Consider the following 15,999-nt stretch of genomic DNA (forward strand, 5'->3'; position numbering starts at 1 on the left):
AGAAGTGTCTGTCTATTACCTACCGTCCCGTCGCCGTCCCGTCCCGTGCCATTGGTCCCGCATCCGTTTCGTCCCCTGTCCTCCTTCTCAAATAATATATCTTCCTCAGCTCAGTTCAGCTGAGCTACAAATGCCCTGTGACTTTGACTACGTACTTGGACTGAGCTATCCCTTGCAGTGAAAATCACTTCATACTGTCAGCATAGTTTGCATGGGAAGCATTGCTTCATTGCGTTGAAGTGAATCAAACTTGTAGCTAGTAGAGGGCTGTTATTTCGCCTCAAGACTGAAATAGTATATTTCGCACCTAGGGCAGAAAATGAGACTTTTCCGGCTCGATATCGGTTTTCAAGTCCGAGGCCGTAGGCCGAGAGCCGGAAAAACATTTTTGCCCATGGTGAGAACGTTATTTTTCGCCACATAGAAAAATAAACAATATAAATATGAGAATAATTGTTTATTAGGCACTTCCGAAAGCAAAACAGGAAGGTCATAGCTCTAGCAAATCTGAGGTAATCTGAATATCAGGAAATTGTCCAAGTATTTTTATTTTTATTCTGATTTGTCTAAATAACCTAAAAGGTTATGTTCAATTATGTAAGAGGTTGAGTTTATACTTTTTATTCTTCCAAATGACGATAAGATGATATTATTATTAATGTTCTGATTCTTGAATAATAAACACAAATAATGAAAAGTTTTTTGATCAGCTGTTTTAGCACACTTGAAATTTTGGCCAATCTGAATGTCAACGTCAACAATGCTTGTTCTAGAAGTTTCATCCTACTCTGAAAATCGAATTTGAATAGTTTATAATATATATCTTATCTGTATTTTATTCATCCAAATAAAATGATAGTATCTTATTGCAGAATACTTATTCAATTCTAGAAGCATAAACTGATTCAGTTTCATAAACCATTTTGTAAACACGTTCACATCAAATCAGAATCAGCTGACTTCAAGGTTTATTTTACAGCCCTAGGGCCGTAAAACTTTTACCGGCCTGGTCAGAAAACAATCATTTTCGGCCTCCATATGACGCACGAAAACCAGCTCATTACATCTAAGGCACTTTAAAGACTATTTATAGAGCCCTAATTACATCCAAGTGGGGCGAAAAATTATATTCTTCAATGATGAACTCCATCACAAACTGCTTACTATTAAATCTAAACTTTAACTACTAATCTTTAATCTTTAACTACTAGGCTATTAAATCACTTTTTTGTTATAAAATAGAACGACTAGCAGTCAAATTTCTTCAATGAATGAATTATTCATTCACTCAGTGTGAAAACCTGCCGATAGATCTCGTTGCCAAGTAAATAAATTCATTCATTGAAGAAATTTGACAGCTAGTCGTTTAAATTTATGACAGAAAAGTGGCTAATTATTAGTGCGGGCTGTATCTAGGTCCTCTTGAAATCATTCAGTTCTTGAAGCATGAAGTGGAATGGGATCAATTTATAGGCGTTATAAGCTCTTCAGAGCTGATTTTTGCAGATGTGAGACTTGTGGCAGTTGATAGAGATTATCAATGACTATTTTAGGTATAAATTTGAACAAAATCGTTGTAGCTGTTTTTGAGAAAATCTCGAAAGAATCTTGAATCTTCAAGTAATAGCTTGGGAACAAAACTTGTCAAGAGATGACCGAATGAGCTTAAGGAAGGGAAACTAAGGCTATAATCACATTGGAAACACGTTTGCATAAGTGCACGTGTGACCACGCGTGCAGATAGAAACAAATTCTGGATAAGAGCCATAGAAATACTCCCTTGCTGGTTGCCTGCACTTGCTGGTGGTGTCCAGTGTGGGTAGCGTCAGGCCGGCCATACACGTTGCGGTGTCCCGGAGAGGTATATTCCATTCCTCTCCGGTATACATGCACAGCCAAGAGCTCACACACCGCACAAAGTAGAAGGATAAAAAAATAAATAATTTTCTTCTCTGTGTATATAAATAATTTTCTCGTCTATCTTCTCTGTGCACACCGTGAACCGGGCGTTACGGTGAACCGGATGGGTGAAGGATGTTTGGGTGATGTCGATGACGAGCGAACAAGATGACATGATTGCTCAAAACTGTGCAGGTATACCGTCCCGGCCCACACACAAGCTCAGGTGAGCACACCTGTGCAGGTGAAGAGAATTGAAATTCGATTATTCTCCTGTCTCACGCTCCAGTAGGCCTATACCTGCGCAGGTAATACCTGTCCGGCATACCGCAACGTGTATGGCCGGCCTAAAACATGTCGCTACTTGTATCTATGAATCTTTCCAGATTTTGTTCCCCATAATATGCATTCATGGTCTCAAGTTTAGTTGAGTATAAAGTACATCCAATGTAATCATACCGTAAGATTTGGCATGGGCCTCAGCTTGCAGATTTTTAGAACAACCAACTGATCAAAGTTAGGGTGTTTGTTGTTCACATAGAGAGCAGTCAAACGTTTCAATTAAAAAAAAAACTACAGTGATTGAAAAATTCAATTTAGGATTGAAAGTGATGGACCACTATTGAAGCAGTATTTTTTTGCGTGAGTAATGCGATGGATGATGATGAGAGATGAGATTCAAGTTTTTGATTAAAAAAATCCAATAACATTCTTATTTTCTTCTGAATTCCCATCCCTATGCCTTTTTACTTTCAAAAGGAGCTTGGTTTTCAGATATTGAATTGTACAAGGTGTCAATAGTTCGATATAAATTACATTCTGTTTCAATTACACTCAATTCAACAAGAAACTATTACAAAAATATTGATATCCCACACTCAAAGTTCACCCTTCGAAGAACTGATAAACGTCTACTGTTTATTCAAGCAGGTTTGAATTTTCAAAGAGTCACTTTCAGTGGAGCTGTGCTCAGAATCAGTCGGTCACAATGCCACTATTGACGAAAGTGTAGAAACTACTGTAGATGGCACTGAACAGACATAACCTCACTTTATTTCGTACTCAAAAATTTGACTCCCGCGTCGATAGTGTACAGAAATATTAATATAATTATTGAAAATTGTTAATTACTGCTCAGTAATTACCAGAATAGTTCATCTCTGAACGGTTCCACAACAGTTTAGCGTAAAATCTATTGCACTGAAATAGAATAAATAAATGTGAAGCAGGTTATTTGAATCAATCTAGCCTTTCTGGTAAGTAAACTTGATCTATTTGAACCATTTTAGAATAGTTTAAAAATATAAATAATTTTTAAACTCTTTGAACTATTCCATTCATCCTAAATTAGTTTGAAAGAAGTAATAACTAACAGTTCGTTATGAAAAGTGATATAACTTAGATGAGTAAACTTACTCAATAGAATGACAGTTATTGTAGTTTCTATTGAGAATTAATAAACTACGTTATGTAATTTATAATTTTGTGGGCTTTCTTCAGATCTATTGAACGATTTTTTTTATAGAGCTCGAAATAATACTATAGTGCTTGAAAGTGTTTTGGCTTAAGGTGCAATTCTTTAGCTACGCTCGAGACGCGCGGCTTAAGTCTTGTGGTTAGAGCCACCGCTGCTGGATAACTCAACCTATGAATTCTTCAGATTTGATGATTCATTAGCATTTAATGAATGAACTTAGTAATAGATAAACTGGAAAGTATGGGTCGATGTCAAACAAGGACACCGACAATTGTGGACTCTTCTAAACGCACAGAAGCGACAGTGATGTACTCCAACAGTTGAGAACTGCGACAGTCCAGAACTCTTCAACTTTAATTGACAATAATAATAATGAGTTTCTGTTCATGGCGTGGTCATAAGTATGGCCACAAGTGAACAAGTCAAGAACATAAAAACTGTCATAAGACAGGTCAAGAACAAAAATACACATCAAACACAAAAAGCAGCAAGCAGAAGAGGCAGCAAGACTAATGCAAGAAGTATCTACTTACAGTCTGAGGATCACAATCATAGAACTCCCTCATAGAATAGAAGGGGTTCTCCTGAAGGAAAGCCCTCAGTCTCCTCTTCAAGACTGTCTCTGACAGAGTCCTGGCTGAAACTGGCAGCTTGTTCAAAATTTTAGCTGGCTGGTAGATGAGGCTGCTCTGGGTCCTCCCCAATCTACAATATGGCAGGTCCAGCCTCAGCCTGCCTCTGGTGCCATGATCATGCACATCACCCCTGGTAGGCAAAGTACGGACACTGTGGAATGCCTTTATAGCTGACCTGTAAATGTTAAAATTGAATACAGTGAGAATCTTTTCACTCATAAAAGAGGCTTACAATGTGCTAAAAATTCTGCCCCACAAAGAATCCGGATGGCCTTCTTCTGCACCAGCAGTACATCTTTTACCTCAGAGGCACCACCCCACAAGGTGATGCCATAGGCCATCACACTCTGAAAGAAGGCAAAGTAACACATGCGGAGATGGGCCTCTGGTACACATCTTCTCAGGCTCCTGAGCAAAAACAGCACCCTGCTCAACCTGCCACAGACTACCTGAATGTGCCCGCCCCAGGAAAGCTTACGGTCCAGAGTGAAGCCAAGGAGCTTCACTGGAGGGAAATCATAATGTACTCCATTCCTGAGGCCAAACACAATTCTCTGGGTTTTCTCACTATTGGAAGGAAGAGATTTGCCCGAAACCAGTCTGCAACAGCCCTCTCAGAAGAACACATCTTTCTGCCCAGGTCAGTCATGTCACCACTGATATCCAGCATTGAGGTGTCATCAGCATAACACACCACAGTCCTGTCTCTGAAAAGGGCAACATCATTAATCATTATGAGAAACAGGAGAGGCCCCAGTACAGAGCCCTGGGAGACCCCACAGCTCACTGATCTGACTTGAGACCTCACACCATTCGCCAGCACTATCTGCTCACGTCCTTCCAGGTAGGAACGGAGAAGCATCCGAGGGCTGTCACCAATTCCATAGGAAGCGAGCTTGGCCAAAAGAGTAGCATGGTCCAGGGTGTTAAATGCCTTGCTAAGGTCACACAGTGTGAGCCCAGCAAGGCCTCCCTTCTCAAAACTTGCTATGTTCAACAGCCTCCACTGTCGACTTCCCCACTCTGAAGCCAAACTGTGTACCTGCAAACAGATTATTATTCAACTCACAAAATTCATAGAGTTGCTCAGCTATCACCATTTCAAATATTTTGGACAAAATAGGCAAAATTGAAATGGGCCTATAATTATTGGGGTCACCCCTATCACCCTTCTTGAACACAGGTATTACCTTTGCCAATTTAAGCTGGTCTGGAAATATAGATTGAGACAGACATATGTTAATACAATATGTGAGTGGGACAATTATGAGCTCAATTATACGTTTCAAGAAGCCACTAGACATAAAGTAAAAGTCCTTGCTGGTTGAGGTCTTCATTCTGCTTGAGATCCTGAGGATGTCCTCACAGGTCACTCCACGCCAAGCAATGGCTGCCGCTGGTGGTCGCCTGTTGTCTTCCAGCAGCTCCAGTGGTGTTTTTGATGCCTCTGGTGATGCCGCAATCAGCTCTCGAATCTGCTGGATGGAGTCCACCCAGTGATTGTTCAGCTCCTCCGATGATAGTGGGGAACACGTGCAGGAGCAGATGATCTTGTTTCACTCCGAATCACCTTCCATGCTGCCAAACACTTGTTTGGTGCCCCACCGATAATGCCAGCATTGTATGCAAGCCGTGCCCTTGCAACTTCATTACGGTAATCATCTCTCAGTCTCAAGTAAGCTGCCTTTGAGTCACCAGAACCATCTTGCCGAAATCTTTCATAAGCTATTAAAACCAGGTCCCTCAGATTTAGCAAGTCATGGCTAATCCAGGGACAGTTGAGAACTGCAACAGTCCAGGACTCCTGAGTCTTAGAATGTCGCCTGCGCCAGGCAAAAGTTGAGGACTCTTTAATTTTTGCATAGCCCCCACAGTTGCGGACTGCGAGAGTCGAGGACTGAAAATCAGTCCTCGACTGTCGCGTCCCCGGAAGTATTGGTTACTATATTGCTCCTACTATACCACTATTAATAACAACTGTTAATATAGTAATCAACTAAGCAATATAGTAACGAATACTTCGAATTCATTTGCTAATGATTTGCACGTTTAGTTGAGTAGGATAGGCTACTATCAGGAACAAGTTGGTATCTTTCTTTCTATTCCTCCCTCCAAAAATAGCTTATATTTCTCAATTCAATGTTTTCCCATGAATAACAGCTTATTGTTTTTTTACTTTCAGTTGATTAGGCTTCATGATTCATCTCTATATTGAAATCATGCTACAAATTTTGTAATGAGCTGACCTTTTAAATTTCCTTCTTGGCTGTTCACCAGTATGTAATTTCAATTGATTAAAGAACTGAGATACTCATTAACGTCATAAATTAATGGAGAACCAAATTCATTCTGATGTTAACTTGAATTAATAAAATCAAAACGAAAAGTATTATATTGAAATCTCATGTACCTTTTTTAAATGTATTATCTATTGACCACCATGTTTCGACTATCAAAAGCTATTTTCAAGTGGAAACTTAGTGTTGAATATTACATTGTAAAAGATCACTTCAGATTTCTATTTTATTTCTTAAATTATTGTAGTAGCCCTATAAGGAAAAGTGCATATTCAAAAACCAACTTAATGACTGCATCTGTCATATGCTAACAATTTTGAAATGAAATATAAAATTGTTTATGATTAATAACCTTGTGTTAGTATAAGATTGCTCTATATAATTCATTACATTTTTTTACACACAGGAAATATGGAAGAAATTTCCGAAACAGCAGAGGACGCTAAGAAGCTATCTAAAGATGAAAATCTTCCTGATGAAAAGTCTAGCGTGACTCAACTTACTTCAACTAGTGAAGTAGATCCGAAGGCTAATGAAGATCAAGTTAACAAACCTGAAGCAGAAACAACTCCGAGTGAGCAAAAAGCAGATGATCCTGATCCAAGTAAAGATAGCTCCAAGCCTGAATTGGATGAGAAAAATCTGCAATACGTAGGTGATGTCTGCTATTACACTGATCCCAACACAAAACAGCAGTACACTTGGGATAAAGATAAGAATGAGTGGGTCGCGTACAGTGCTCCCAACCAACCAAATCCTGAAGACTATGAATATGATGGATCTACGTATTCGTATGTCGACAAAACTACAAGTAAGTTGAGATCTATCTAAGTATCTATCTCAACAAGTAAGTTGACTTATTGAGTAACAGTTAGTTGACAATTAAGTAACTTGTTAATTAATCAACAAGTAATTTGAGATAGTCTAATTTCATTCCTGCTATAGTGAGGTCTACGTTATAATTGCAGTGTTTGATTAACAATGGTTTAGCTATCCTTGTCTATCATTCAACAAAGCGGATAGCGCTATCTCTTTCTTGCTTTGCTCTGTTGCCAGATCTTCTTTTAGCAATGTAGAATTAATTATTAATTAACAAAATATTTCATCTTAATTACGGTATGAAGTTATTGAAAAATATAATTTCTTGCTTGATAAAATATAAATATCGGGGCACCGAGCTTCGCTCGTTATTTTTATTTATTGATAAACTGAACACATTATTCTCTAAAATGATCGTGTTCATACTTCACAGCTGGCTATATGTCATCTTATGAATTTCGGGGATGCGATATTTTGATTTTTCACTCGCTCACTCACTTTTTTACTATCCACAGATGTTTCAACCAAGGATGAATTATCCTTTTAATGTTGTTCAGCGAGTTTTCCCAAGGATAAGACCCAGTGCAATCGAATTTTTATATCATGAACCTACTATGTTCCAAATTTCGTGAAAATCGTTAGAACCGTTTTCGAGATCCGTTGAACATAAATAACCAGATATAAATATAAATAACCAGATATAAAAATACAGAAATTGCTCGTTTAATATAATAGGATTGAGTATTTTAAACTAGAATGTACTGTCTATATTATATCAATAAGCCTGTATCAGCTACCGTCTATAGAAGGCATTGACAAGACAGAGGATCGGCAACGTTGATCTCCTATCTTTCTCCACTGCCTCACTAGTAGTGGATCTCACTATAGTGATATGCTGAATTGCGCCATACCTTTCCCAAAATCCTATGGATTTTTGTTTCATGTAGGGTGATGTCAATCCAAACTGGACACGAATAGGCAAAATGACCGCTACAACCGAACGGAAAGGCTTTAGCATTGAATTGTATATGAGACCATGTCCCACCAGATGCATCCCCACATTTTGTATAATATGCTCAGTGGTCAGAGCATTGTTCTGTCAATTTTATCGTGTCTAGCCTGGTGTGACATCACCCGTAGTTCCATGAAATTTCAGTTTTTCTTTATCATAGTTTGTAATTATTACTTTCCATTACATTAATAAACCATACATCAATAAATCAAACATAATCCTAATCCTTCTTATCTATGTTTTTTATCTATTTCTCTTCAACAGGACTGCAAAGATAAGCTACTTTGAATTATGAAAAACAGAATTTATTAAATGTGTAGGCTCCTAACATAATAATCTCTCATTACATGCCTACATTATTTCTGTAAATGTGTTCTACAATAGCACATATAGTACGGTAAACAATTTTGAGTTCATAGATGGTATATGAGTATGGTTCATACGGTATATGAGTTCATAGATGGGATAATAAAACACATTGTGAAATTAATAGAATAATACCAACAAGGTGTCGTCACTCCAGTATTCAAGCTGGCTTCACACAAGAAACTACTAACTGATGTTCTAATGTAATATGAGCCTAGTTGAACAAAAGCCTGTTAAAATTCAATTATGATTAAATGCAACGAGAACCAATAAGAGGAGGCGTTTTGGAGAGAAGGCTTCTCTGATTGGTTGTCGTATCATTTAATGACGGTTGAAATGTAACAGACTTTTTTGCAACTAAGCATTAAGTCTTGAGTCTCCTTTTGCATTAAGACACCAATGAGAAACCTTCGGTGTCCTTGGCTGAGATTGTATCAAGTACCAACATCACCTAATACCATCTATTTTCCATTTTATACCTCCTGGCTATTTTAGAATAGAATAGAATGACTTGTTTATTTTTGTTGACGTGGCGAAGTTTGGACTATAATGACCACTCTACCACTTAACCACGTCGTTAGCAAACAATGTAATACAAAATATGCAGAGATAAAAAAAAATTGAAGCAAGATATGACGATAAAATGTAATAAATATGAGAGATCAATATTGAATAATAAAAGTCTTAAAAAATAAGTGTTTTTCAATGAACTCAATCACTCTGCGTCTTTGCCATTATTTTATAAGAGGAATTGTGAGAGTAACACAATATTGATTCAGCCTTTTTTGTCTGTAATAAATAGACCTTGAGTGTTTTCTATTGTTCAATTAATCACCATTATCCAAGTTAACCATTAACAATGATGGAATTCAGACTTGAATCAACCAATTCAAACTAGTTATTAGTTAATCAATAGGGCCTACTAATGATAGAATTAAAAGTATTCTTGTATAGCCAAGTATAATTTTCTTGAAAATTATTTTCAATTGTTCTGTTTTATTTATCAGAGGTGAGATATAAATGGGATAAAGAGAACAACAGATGGGAGGTTGTAAAAGACGACAAATCATCAGCAGAGAAAGGCAACGAGGAAAGTGCAGAGAAGCCAAATAAGGATGACATCCCTTTTGGAAGTGCAGAGGGCTGCTATGGGTTCGAGGATGATACCCACACCTACACAGATCCCAAAGACAACACTGTCTATATTTGGGACCGTGAGAAGAATGCCTGGTTTCCTAAGGTTGGTTATTGGAATTTCTGTGTTTTTTACAATTTATCTGTTTCATCAGGAGATTCAGATTGAATCTTTATTCTTTATTGATTCATACAATAAGTACATCATCAAAATGATAGGAACAGGAAAAATAAGGTAACCTTGTGCTATTCCTCTCCCAAATTTAGATAAGGTTACATATAGTCCGAAATAATCTCAATCATCATGTTCTATATAAAATGGCTTGAACGTGACGGTGAATTCTGTAATCCCCCATAGGCCGTTTTCACACCTACCGATTGTCGTCCGACACTCAGAATTGTACTCTGAATCAATTGTTGGTGAGATTAGGCAATCAGAGTGTCGACCGACACTTGTTAAGTGTGAAAACGTATTTAAGCAATAAAAACAAGCGTCTTACTAAAATTTACACAGTAATATTGTGAAGTTTCTCCATATTAAGGTGAAATAAATACTGTATGTGGAACTGACAATATCGTTTTTATTTCATCTTAATAGTTTCTTACCAACTGCATCTATCAAGTTGGAGGTTACTATAATACTCAATCATACTCTTTTTCAATGACTTGAGAAAAATTCTCTTTGTTATTAAAATCATTTTACTGTATTAAACTTTACTTTCATGAGAAAAAAATAATAATGGAAAACAGTTGTTTAGTGTTGGGAATTGGCTTCTTCCATTAGCAATCTCCTAGATGGAATAGGTAATTTTTAATATGTGGATATTTCCTATTTTAGTGTATTTCCTTTAGGGCTACGTTTAATATAAATAAAAATATAAATGGCATATAAATAAATAAAATTTAAAATGGCATTAATGTCCAAAACATGTTGTGACAAAATTATTTAAAAGGGTACTGAGATTTATATTCCTATTTTATTTATAATTATGTGAAATATTTCTTCTATGTTTAGTTTTGAATCATCTAAATTTGATAATTTACTTTTCGAACATATTTGAGGACTGAAAATTTTGTGAATTGAAGAACTAGCTTTAGTGTTTACAAGTTTGTGTTTCTTGAATGGTTCCAAATTTTCTTTAATAACTCAATATTATTCGTTACAAGTGGTAACTGAGTAGAATATTTGTAATTAATTTATTAATTCAAGCCATCTACATTCAAAATTTTTAATTATATAGTTAAAAATTATAATTTTAAAATATTAAAAATATATTTTTAATGTTATTTTGGACTAAAATTTTATAAAAATTGTACACGTGAAATTCTAACCTTATCTTGGACTTTGTCACTTATTAATTTGGAAGAAAAATAGCACAAGGACTACCTTATTATTTTATCTTTCAATGTTATTACATTAGTGTCATTTGCATTGTAAATAAATAAATAAAATAATAAAAATAAAATAGAACTACAAGACGTATCCTATTTCAGACGATGTGTTACGTTATCTAAATTTGGGAGAGGAATAGCATAAGATTACCTTTAGTCTTCCTCCCACAAATTTAGATAATGTACTTATAATGTTCGGACGTTATATGAATGTTTTGTTGTCTGGCGTTGTGTGGTGGAGGGGGCAATTAAAGGGTGATGCGCATAGCATAATTACGGCCAGTTGCCGTTTGCCAGCCAACCGAACAGCTCACTTCTCATAATGTCGATTTTTTTGCAAAGTGATTTATTATGATTTATTACAAGTGTCGTCTCGTCTCGTATCGTGATCTGGACCCGGGATCCTAGAAGCAAGGAGGATTTGGACATGAAGGTAGGCCTATGTTATTGTGCACTTAGCCTTTTCAATCGTTTAACTTGCTACCCGACGCCAGACAACCCCAAAAAGTTCTCGATGTAATTGATACAGTCCACAAACCAGAGTGCTTTTTGAGCCAGCCTTTGTCGAATAAACATATTGTATTTATGAATAAAGAATAAAGCTATATTTTTTTTAATTGTTCATTCTCTATTTTTGTTGGTTCTTATGTGGACACTAGTGCTTTCAATTCATCTGATCTGAAAGCTGATCTTCAGTGAACTTATTCAGTTGCTCCAAGTTCAGTCCTCTAAACACCTGTAATCCTTCAGTTAATTAGTTTAGGTGATTCTAGTGAATGATCACTAATGAAGCATTACTCCACAGGTCGATGACGATTTTCTAGCTCAATATCAGATGAGTTACGGATTTGTGGATCCGAATCAAGAGTCTAAGGAAGCTGAAAAACCAAAATCTCCGCCTCCAAAAGATGTGAAAGCTGAAAAAAGGAAAGCACCCCAGGAACCGAGTAAGAATTCAACACATTGAATAGTTAATTACCATTAAACAAAAATCCAAATTAAATGCTGTAAATCACCCCGAAGACTTCTGCTACTGCAAATATTGTCAACAGGGTAAACAGCTAGATGAAAAATCGATGAGCGCTACTATTCAATAATTATTTGTCAGCCCGGGAATCGAACCGGGTAATAATATTTTTGAATAGTAAAGTAGCGCTCATCAAATTTCCATCTATCTGTTACCCTATTGTCAATATTTGCAGTAGGAGAAGTCTTCGGGGTGATTTACAGCATTTAATTTGGATTTTCGCTTAATAATTATTAATTCATTAGCATTTGAATAAATGCAATCTTTCAGTAATTTACATCAGCACATTGATTAGTCTTGAATTTCTTGATCCATTACGAACTGTTGTTTCATCAAGTTTTAACACTAAAATGACTATTCGCAGACTAGAAATTGCAGACTAAAATAGACCATTTATTTATTTGTTTACTATGTGAGTCTGTGTAATTTTGTAGTATACAAGTCCACCTACAGAGTGCTCTTAAAACACCAATATCCAGGGTCATAACTTTTATTAGGAACTATTCTAAATTCATCTGTTCTCTAATGGAGAAGAGAAAACACTGTATGACCTCGTGATGAACAGATTAATTTAAATGCGTTCAACTCAAATCATTTTCAGAAGCTAAATTACGCTGCGCATGGGGACAATGGTACCTTTCACAACTCTCACGGGAACACGGAATTGGTAATGCCATGTACATTATTAGGATGTCCTATTCCACCCTCTAGGTTTCCTAATAATTGCGAAGTATTGCTACGACGCGGACTAGCTACAGCCGGGTATGGGTCGGGGTCGGTGACCGTACTGACTGGTGGAGATACCGGACCTACACTTCTCCCTCTATCCTGATTCTTTACCCTCTGCTTCTTTCGCGAGATTTTTACTTTCAGGGGAAGAGTGTTTGCCCGTGGCGCTACTGGCCGATTCGGCCCTCGGCTCTTGGAATTCAGGTTGGGTGTTAGGGAGATTTGAGGTAACCCTATACAAGGAGACGGATCTGACTATCAGATCCCTACCAATAATTCTATTTATAAAGGTAGTACGCAATCTGAACCAACTGCGAATTGACGGCGAGCAAGCTGTACCTGCAAGCCCGGGATGTGGTTTTTCTATGGGGTTTAAGGTGAGAGCTATGGGATAAAGGTATGACGGAACTATGGAGTTATTAGTAGTATTTAGGATGTAGTTAAATAAGGCCCGGTATAGGGTGTAAGCTATAGAGAATAGTGTGCAGGGTATGAGGTATACGGTATAGGGTATAGGGAACAGAGAACCAATAATAAGATTATTATTCTCTACAGCAAATAAATATCTGCTCAATAATCCGCAATCTGAGAATTGCGCTCTAGCTCTCAGCAGGTTGGACCTGCTAGCTAAACATAGTATATCTATTTCAATTTTATGATAATTGAAGTTTAGAGGATGAGGTTTCGGGTGTCGGATTTCTGAATCGCGAGCCTGCAGCTGCGAAAGGATTTTCAGCAATTCTGAAACTGCTAAACAGGATTTCCGCGCTAATCTGGTGACTGCGCGCCGGTTATTAAGGGCCAATCTGTGACTGCCCTTAAGGGTATGGGAATCACTCTCAATCGTCCGAAACGCTTTTAAATTAATAGTCAGTATGTCGACTATTGTGAGAGGATGGGGAAAGGTTTACAAGGATTCTCCTAAGCTTCTCGCTGGTCTGAGGACCGCGACTGGGTCGATCTCTAATCTGTGACTGAGATCCTGTTCTACACAAGGTTTCCTACGCCTCTCGCTGGTCTGAGGACCGCGACGGGAACGATCTCTAGTCTGGAACTGAGATCTCGCGCTATACAGAGTAGGAAAAATTAAGAGGAAGAAAGAGAGAGGATGCTGCAGTCTAGGGACTTTGGCTAGGACGTTCTCAAGCTGTACCTGAGAGCAAGAAGCGTTGCAGTCTGTGACTTCAACAAGGACGTTCTCAAGCTGTACCTGAGAGCAGGAAGCGTCGCAGTCTGGGAACTTCGACAAGGACGTTCTCAAACTGTACCTGAGAGCAGGAAGCGTCGCAGTCTGGGAACTTCGACAAGGACGTTCTCAAGTTGTACCTGAGAGCAAGAAGCGTTGCAGTCTGTGACTTCAACAAGGACGTTCTCAAGCTGTACCTGAGAGCAGGAAGTGTTGCAGTCTGTGACTTCAACAAGGACGTTCTCAAGCTGTACCTGAGAGCAGGAAGCGTCGCAGTCTGGGAACTTCGACAAGGACGTTCTCAAGTTGTACCTGAGAGCAAGAAGGGTTTTAGATTAGGGAAAGTTAAGAGAGAGAAAGAGAAAGGATGTCGCAGTCTAGAAACTTCGACAAGGACGAGCTCAAGCTGCACCTGAGTTCTCTAGGAAAAGGATTGGGCTTTTCCTACTTGGAATTACAGCAAGTCTGAATTTGCTAAATAAGTTAAAATATAGGGCCACCTAATGATATGAAAATTAAATAAGGAAAATACACTTCTTAAAACTGAGATTACCTTATTGCAGAAGAGGAAATGCACACAAGTGACCAGTCCTAACATACAGTTACCTGAATCACTGCAGAACCAAATACGGAGAATAGCGAACCAATTCCCGCACTAAACTTAAACGTCGTGAAGCGACAGAGTCGAGACTTAAGAATTAAGCCCTCAAAAATAATCTGCTATAGGAGCCTAGCTAAATTTCCCACTCAACTATTTGTAGCACAAACTTGAGATCCCTTACAGGTTTCAAACCAAGGATAACACGTTCACCCCCAGTGATACGAATTTAGGAAAAATAGCTGACAAGAAAGAAAAACCCACAAGGGAGTTCTAACTCCGAGTTGTCCGGAACTCGGCCTACAATATTCTATGTTAACACAAAATAGAATAATAATTAGTATCGGGAACGTCGTAAGGAGAGGAGATTCGCGACCCGATCTCACGCTCAACCACCGAACAACTGCCCTAAATCAAACCTACAAGGACAGAGAATCCCCCAGGAAAATCCACCTTCAAATAGTCGGCAATTCAACTTACAATATTCCATTCACTAAAATACAGAATAGAATATTAACCCTCTAGTACACCACTATTAGGAGCGCCGCTCGGAACGCAGCCGTACACAAACCCGTTCACCGAACAACTGCCCTAAATGAAAACTACAAGGACAGAGAATCCCCCAGGAAAATCCACCTTCAAACAGTCGGCAATTCGACATACAATATTCCATTCACTAAAATACAGAATAGAATATTAACCCTCTAGTACACCACTATTGGGAGCGCCGCTCGGAACGCAGCCGTACACAAACCCGTTCACCGAACAACTGAGTCTCTCCCAGGTCTTCTTGAAGCAGCACCGGGTCGCTGAAAATTAGGAGGCCGGGGGAAAAGAGATTGCCGACCAATGGGAGTCTGAAAAGACGATCACGCCACTGGTCATGTGACAGGGTTTGAATCCACTAGTGCTGATGCTAAGGGTGCAGCTAATGATGACAATGATACTAATTGCTACACTAAATCAGGCCGGTAAACAATATTTCTCACCAGAAATTACAAGAAGAATGATACTGACTCGACTCGGTAGCCGCTTATCGTTTTGATGATACGGCTGCTGCTGCTGCAATACTAAATACAAGAACGCTCAGAGTGGTAAACAAGATCTGGAAATTTCTGGTTATGATGAATCCGCTGCTGATGATTCATAGGGTTGCCGACGATGGTGATGATGGGCATACACTACTACAAGTCTAACAAGATATATCTGGAAGTCGACCCTATTCTTATTCTAAAACAGAATAAATTCGCTAAATTATACATTAGACGACGGCTCTACGTCCGTCACAAAAATTCACTTTGTGACAACATAATACAGGGTGACACACGGGAGACGGACGGATTTTAATGTAATAATACTCAGCCAGTTTTAAAATTAATACATGTTTATTTACACAAAATCAAAGCTTATTATTTGCCATTTTAGTTA

At 38.0% G+C, this 15,999-nt stretch overlaps 1 protein-coding gene across 1 annotated transcript in view; it reads left to right on the forward strand.

Annotated features, from left to right (window-relative positions):
* Positions 1-2,919: 2,919 nt before the first annotated feature.
* LOC111061989 (HIV Tat-specific factor 1 homolog) overlaps positions 2,920-15,999 on the forward strand; it is a 141,296-nt gene continuing 128,216 nt past the window's right edge. The window contains exons 1-4 of the mRNA XM_039437578.1: positions 2,920-3,155; positions 6,715-7,119; positions 9,513-9,745; positions 11,837-11,978. Coding sequence (XP_039293512.1) covers positions 6,720-7,119; positions 9,513-9,745; positions 11,837-11,978 — 775 coding nt within the window. The 5' untranslated portion in view covers positions 2,920-3,155; positions 6,715-6,719. The remainder of the gene's footprint in view (positions 3,156-6,714; positions 7,120-9,512; positions 9,746-11,836; positions 11,979-15,999) is intronic.

The sequence above is a fragment of the Nilaparvata lugens genome, chromosome 11 (assembly GCF_014356525.2).
Source record: "Nilaparvata lugens isolate BPH chromosome 11, ASM1435652v1, whole genome shotgun sequence".
In the NCBI taxonomy this organism is placed as follows: domain Eukaryota; kingdom Metazoa; phylum Arthropoda; class Insecta; order Hemiptera; family Delphacidae; genus Nilaparvata; species Nilaparvata lugens.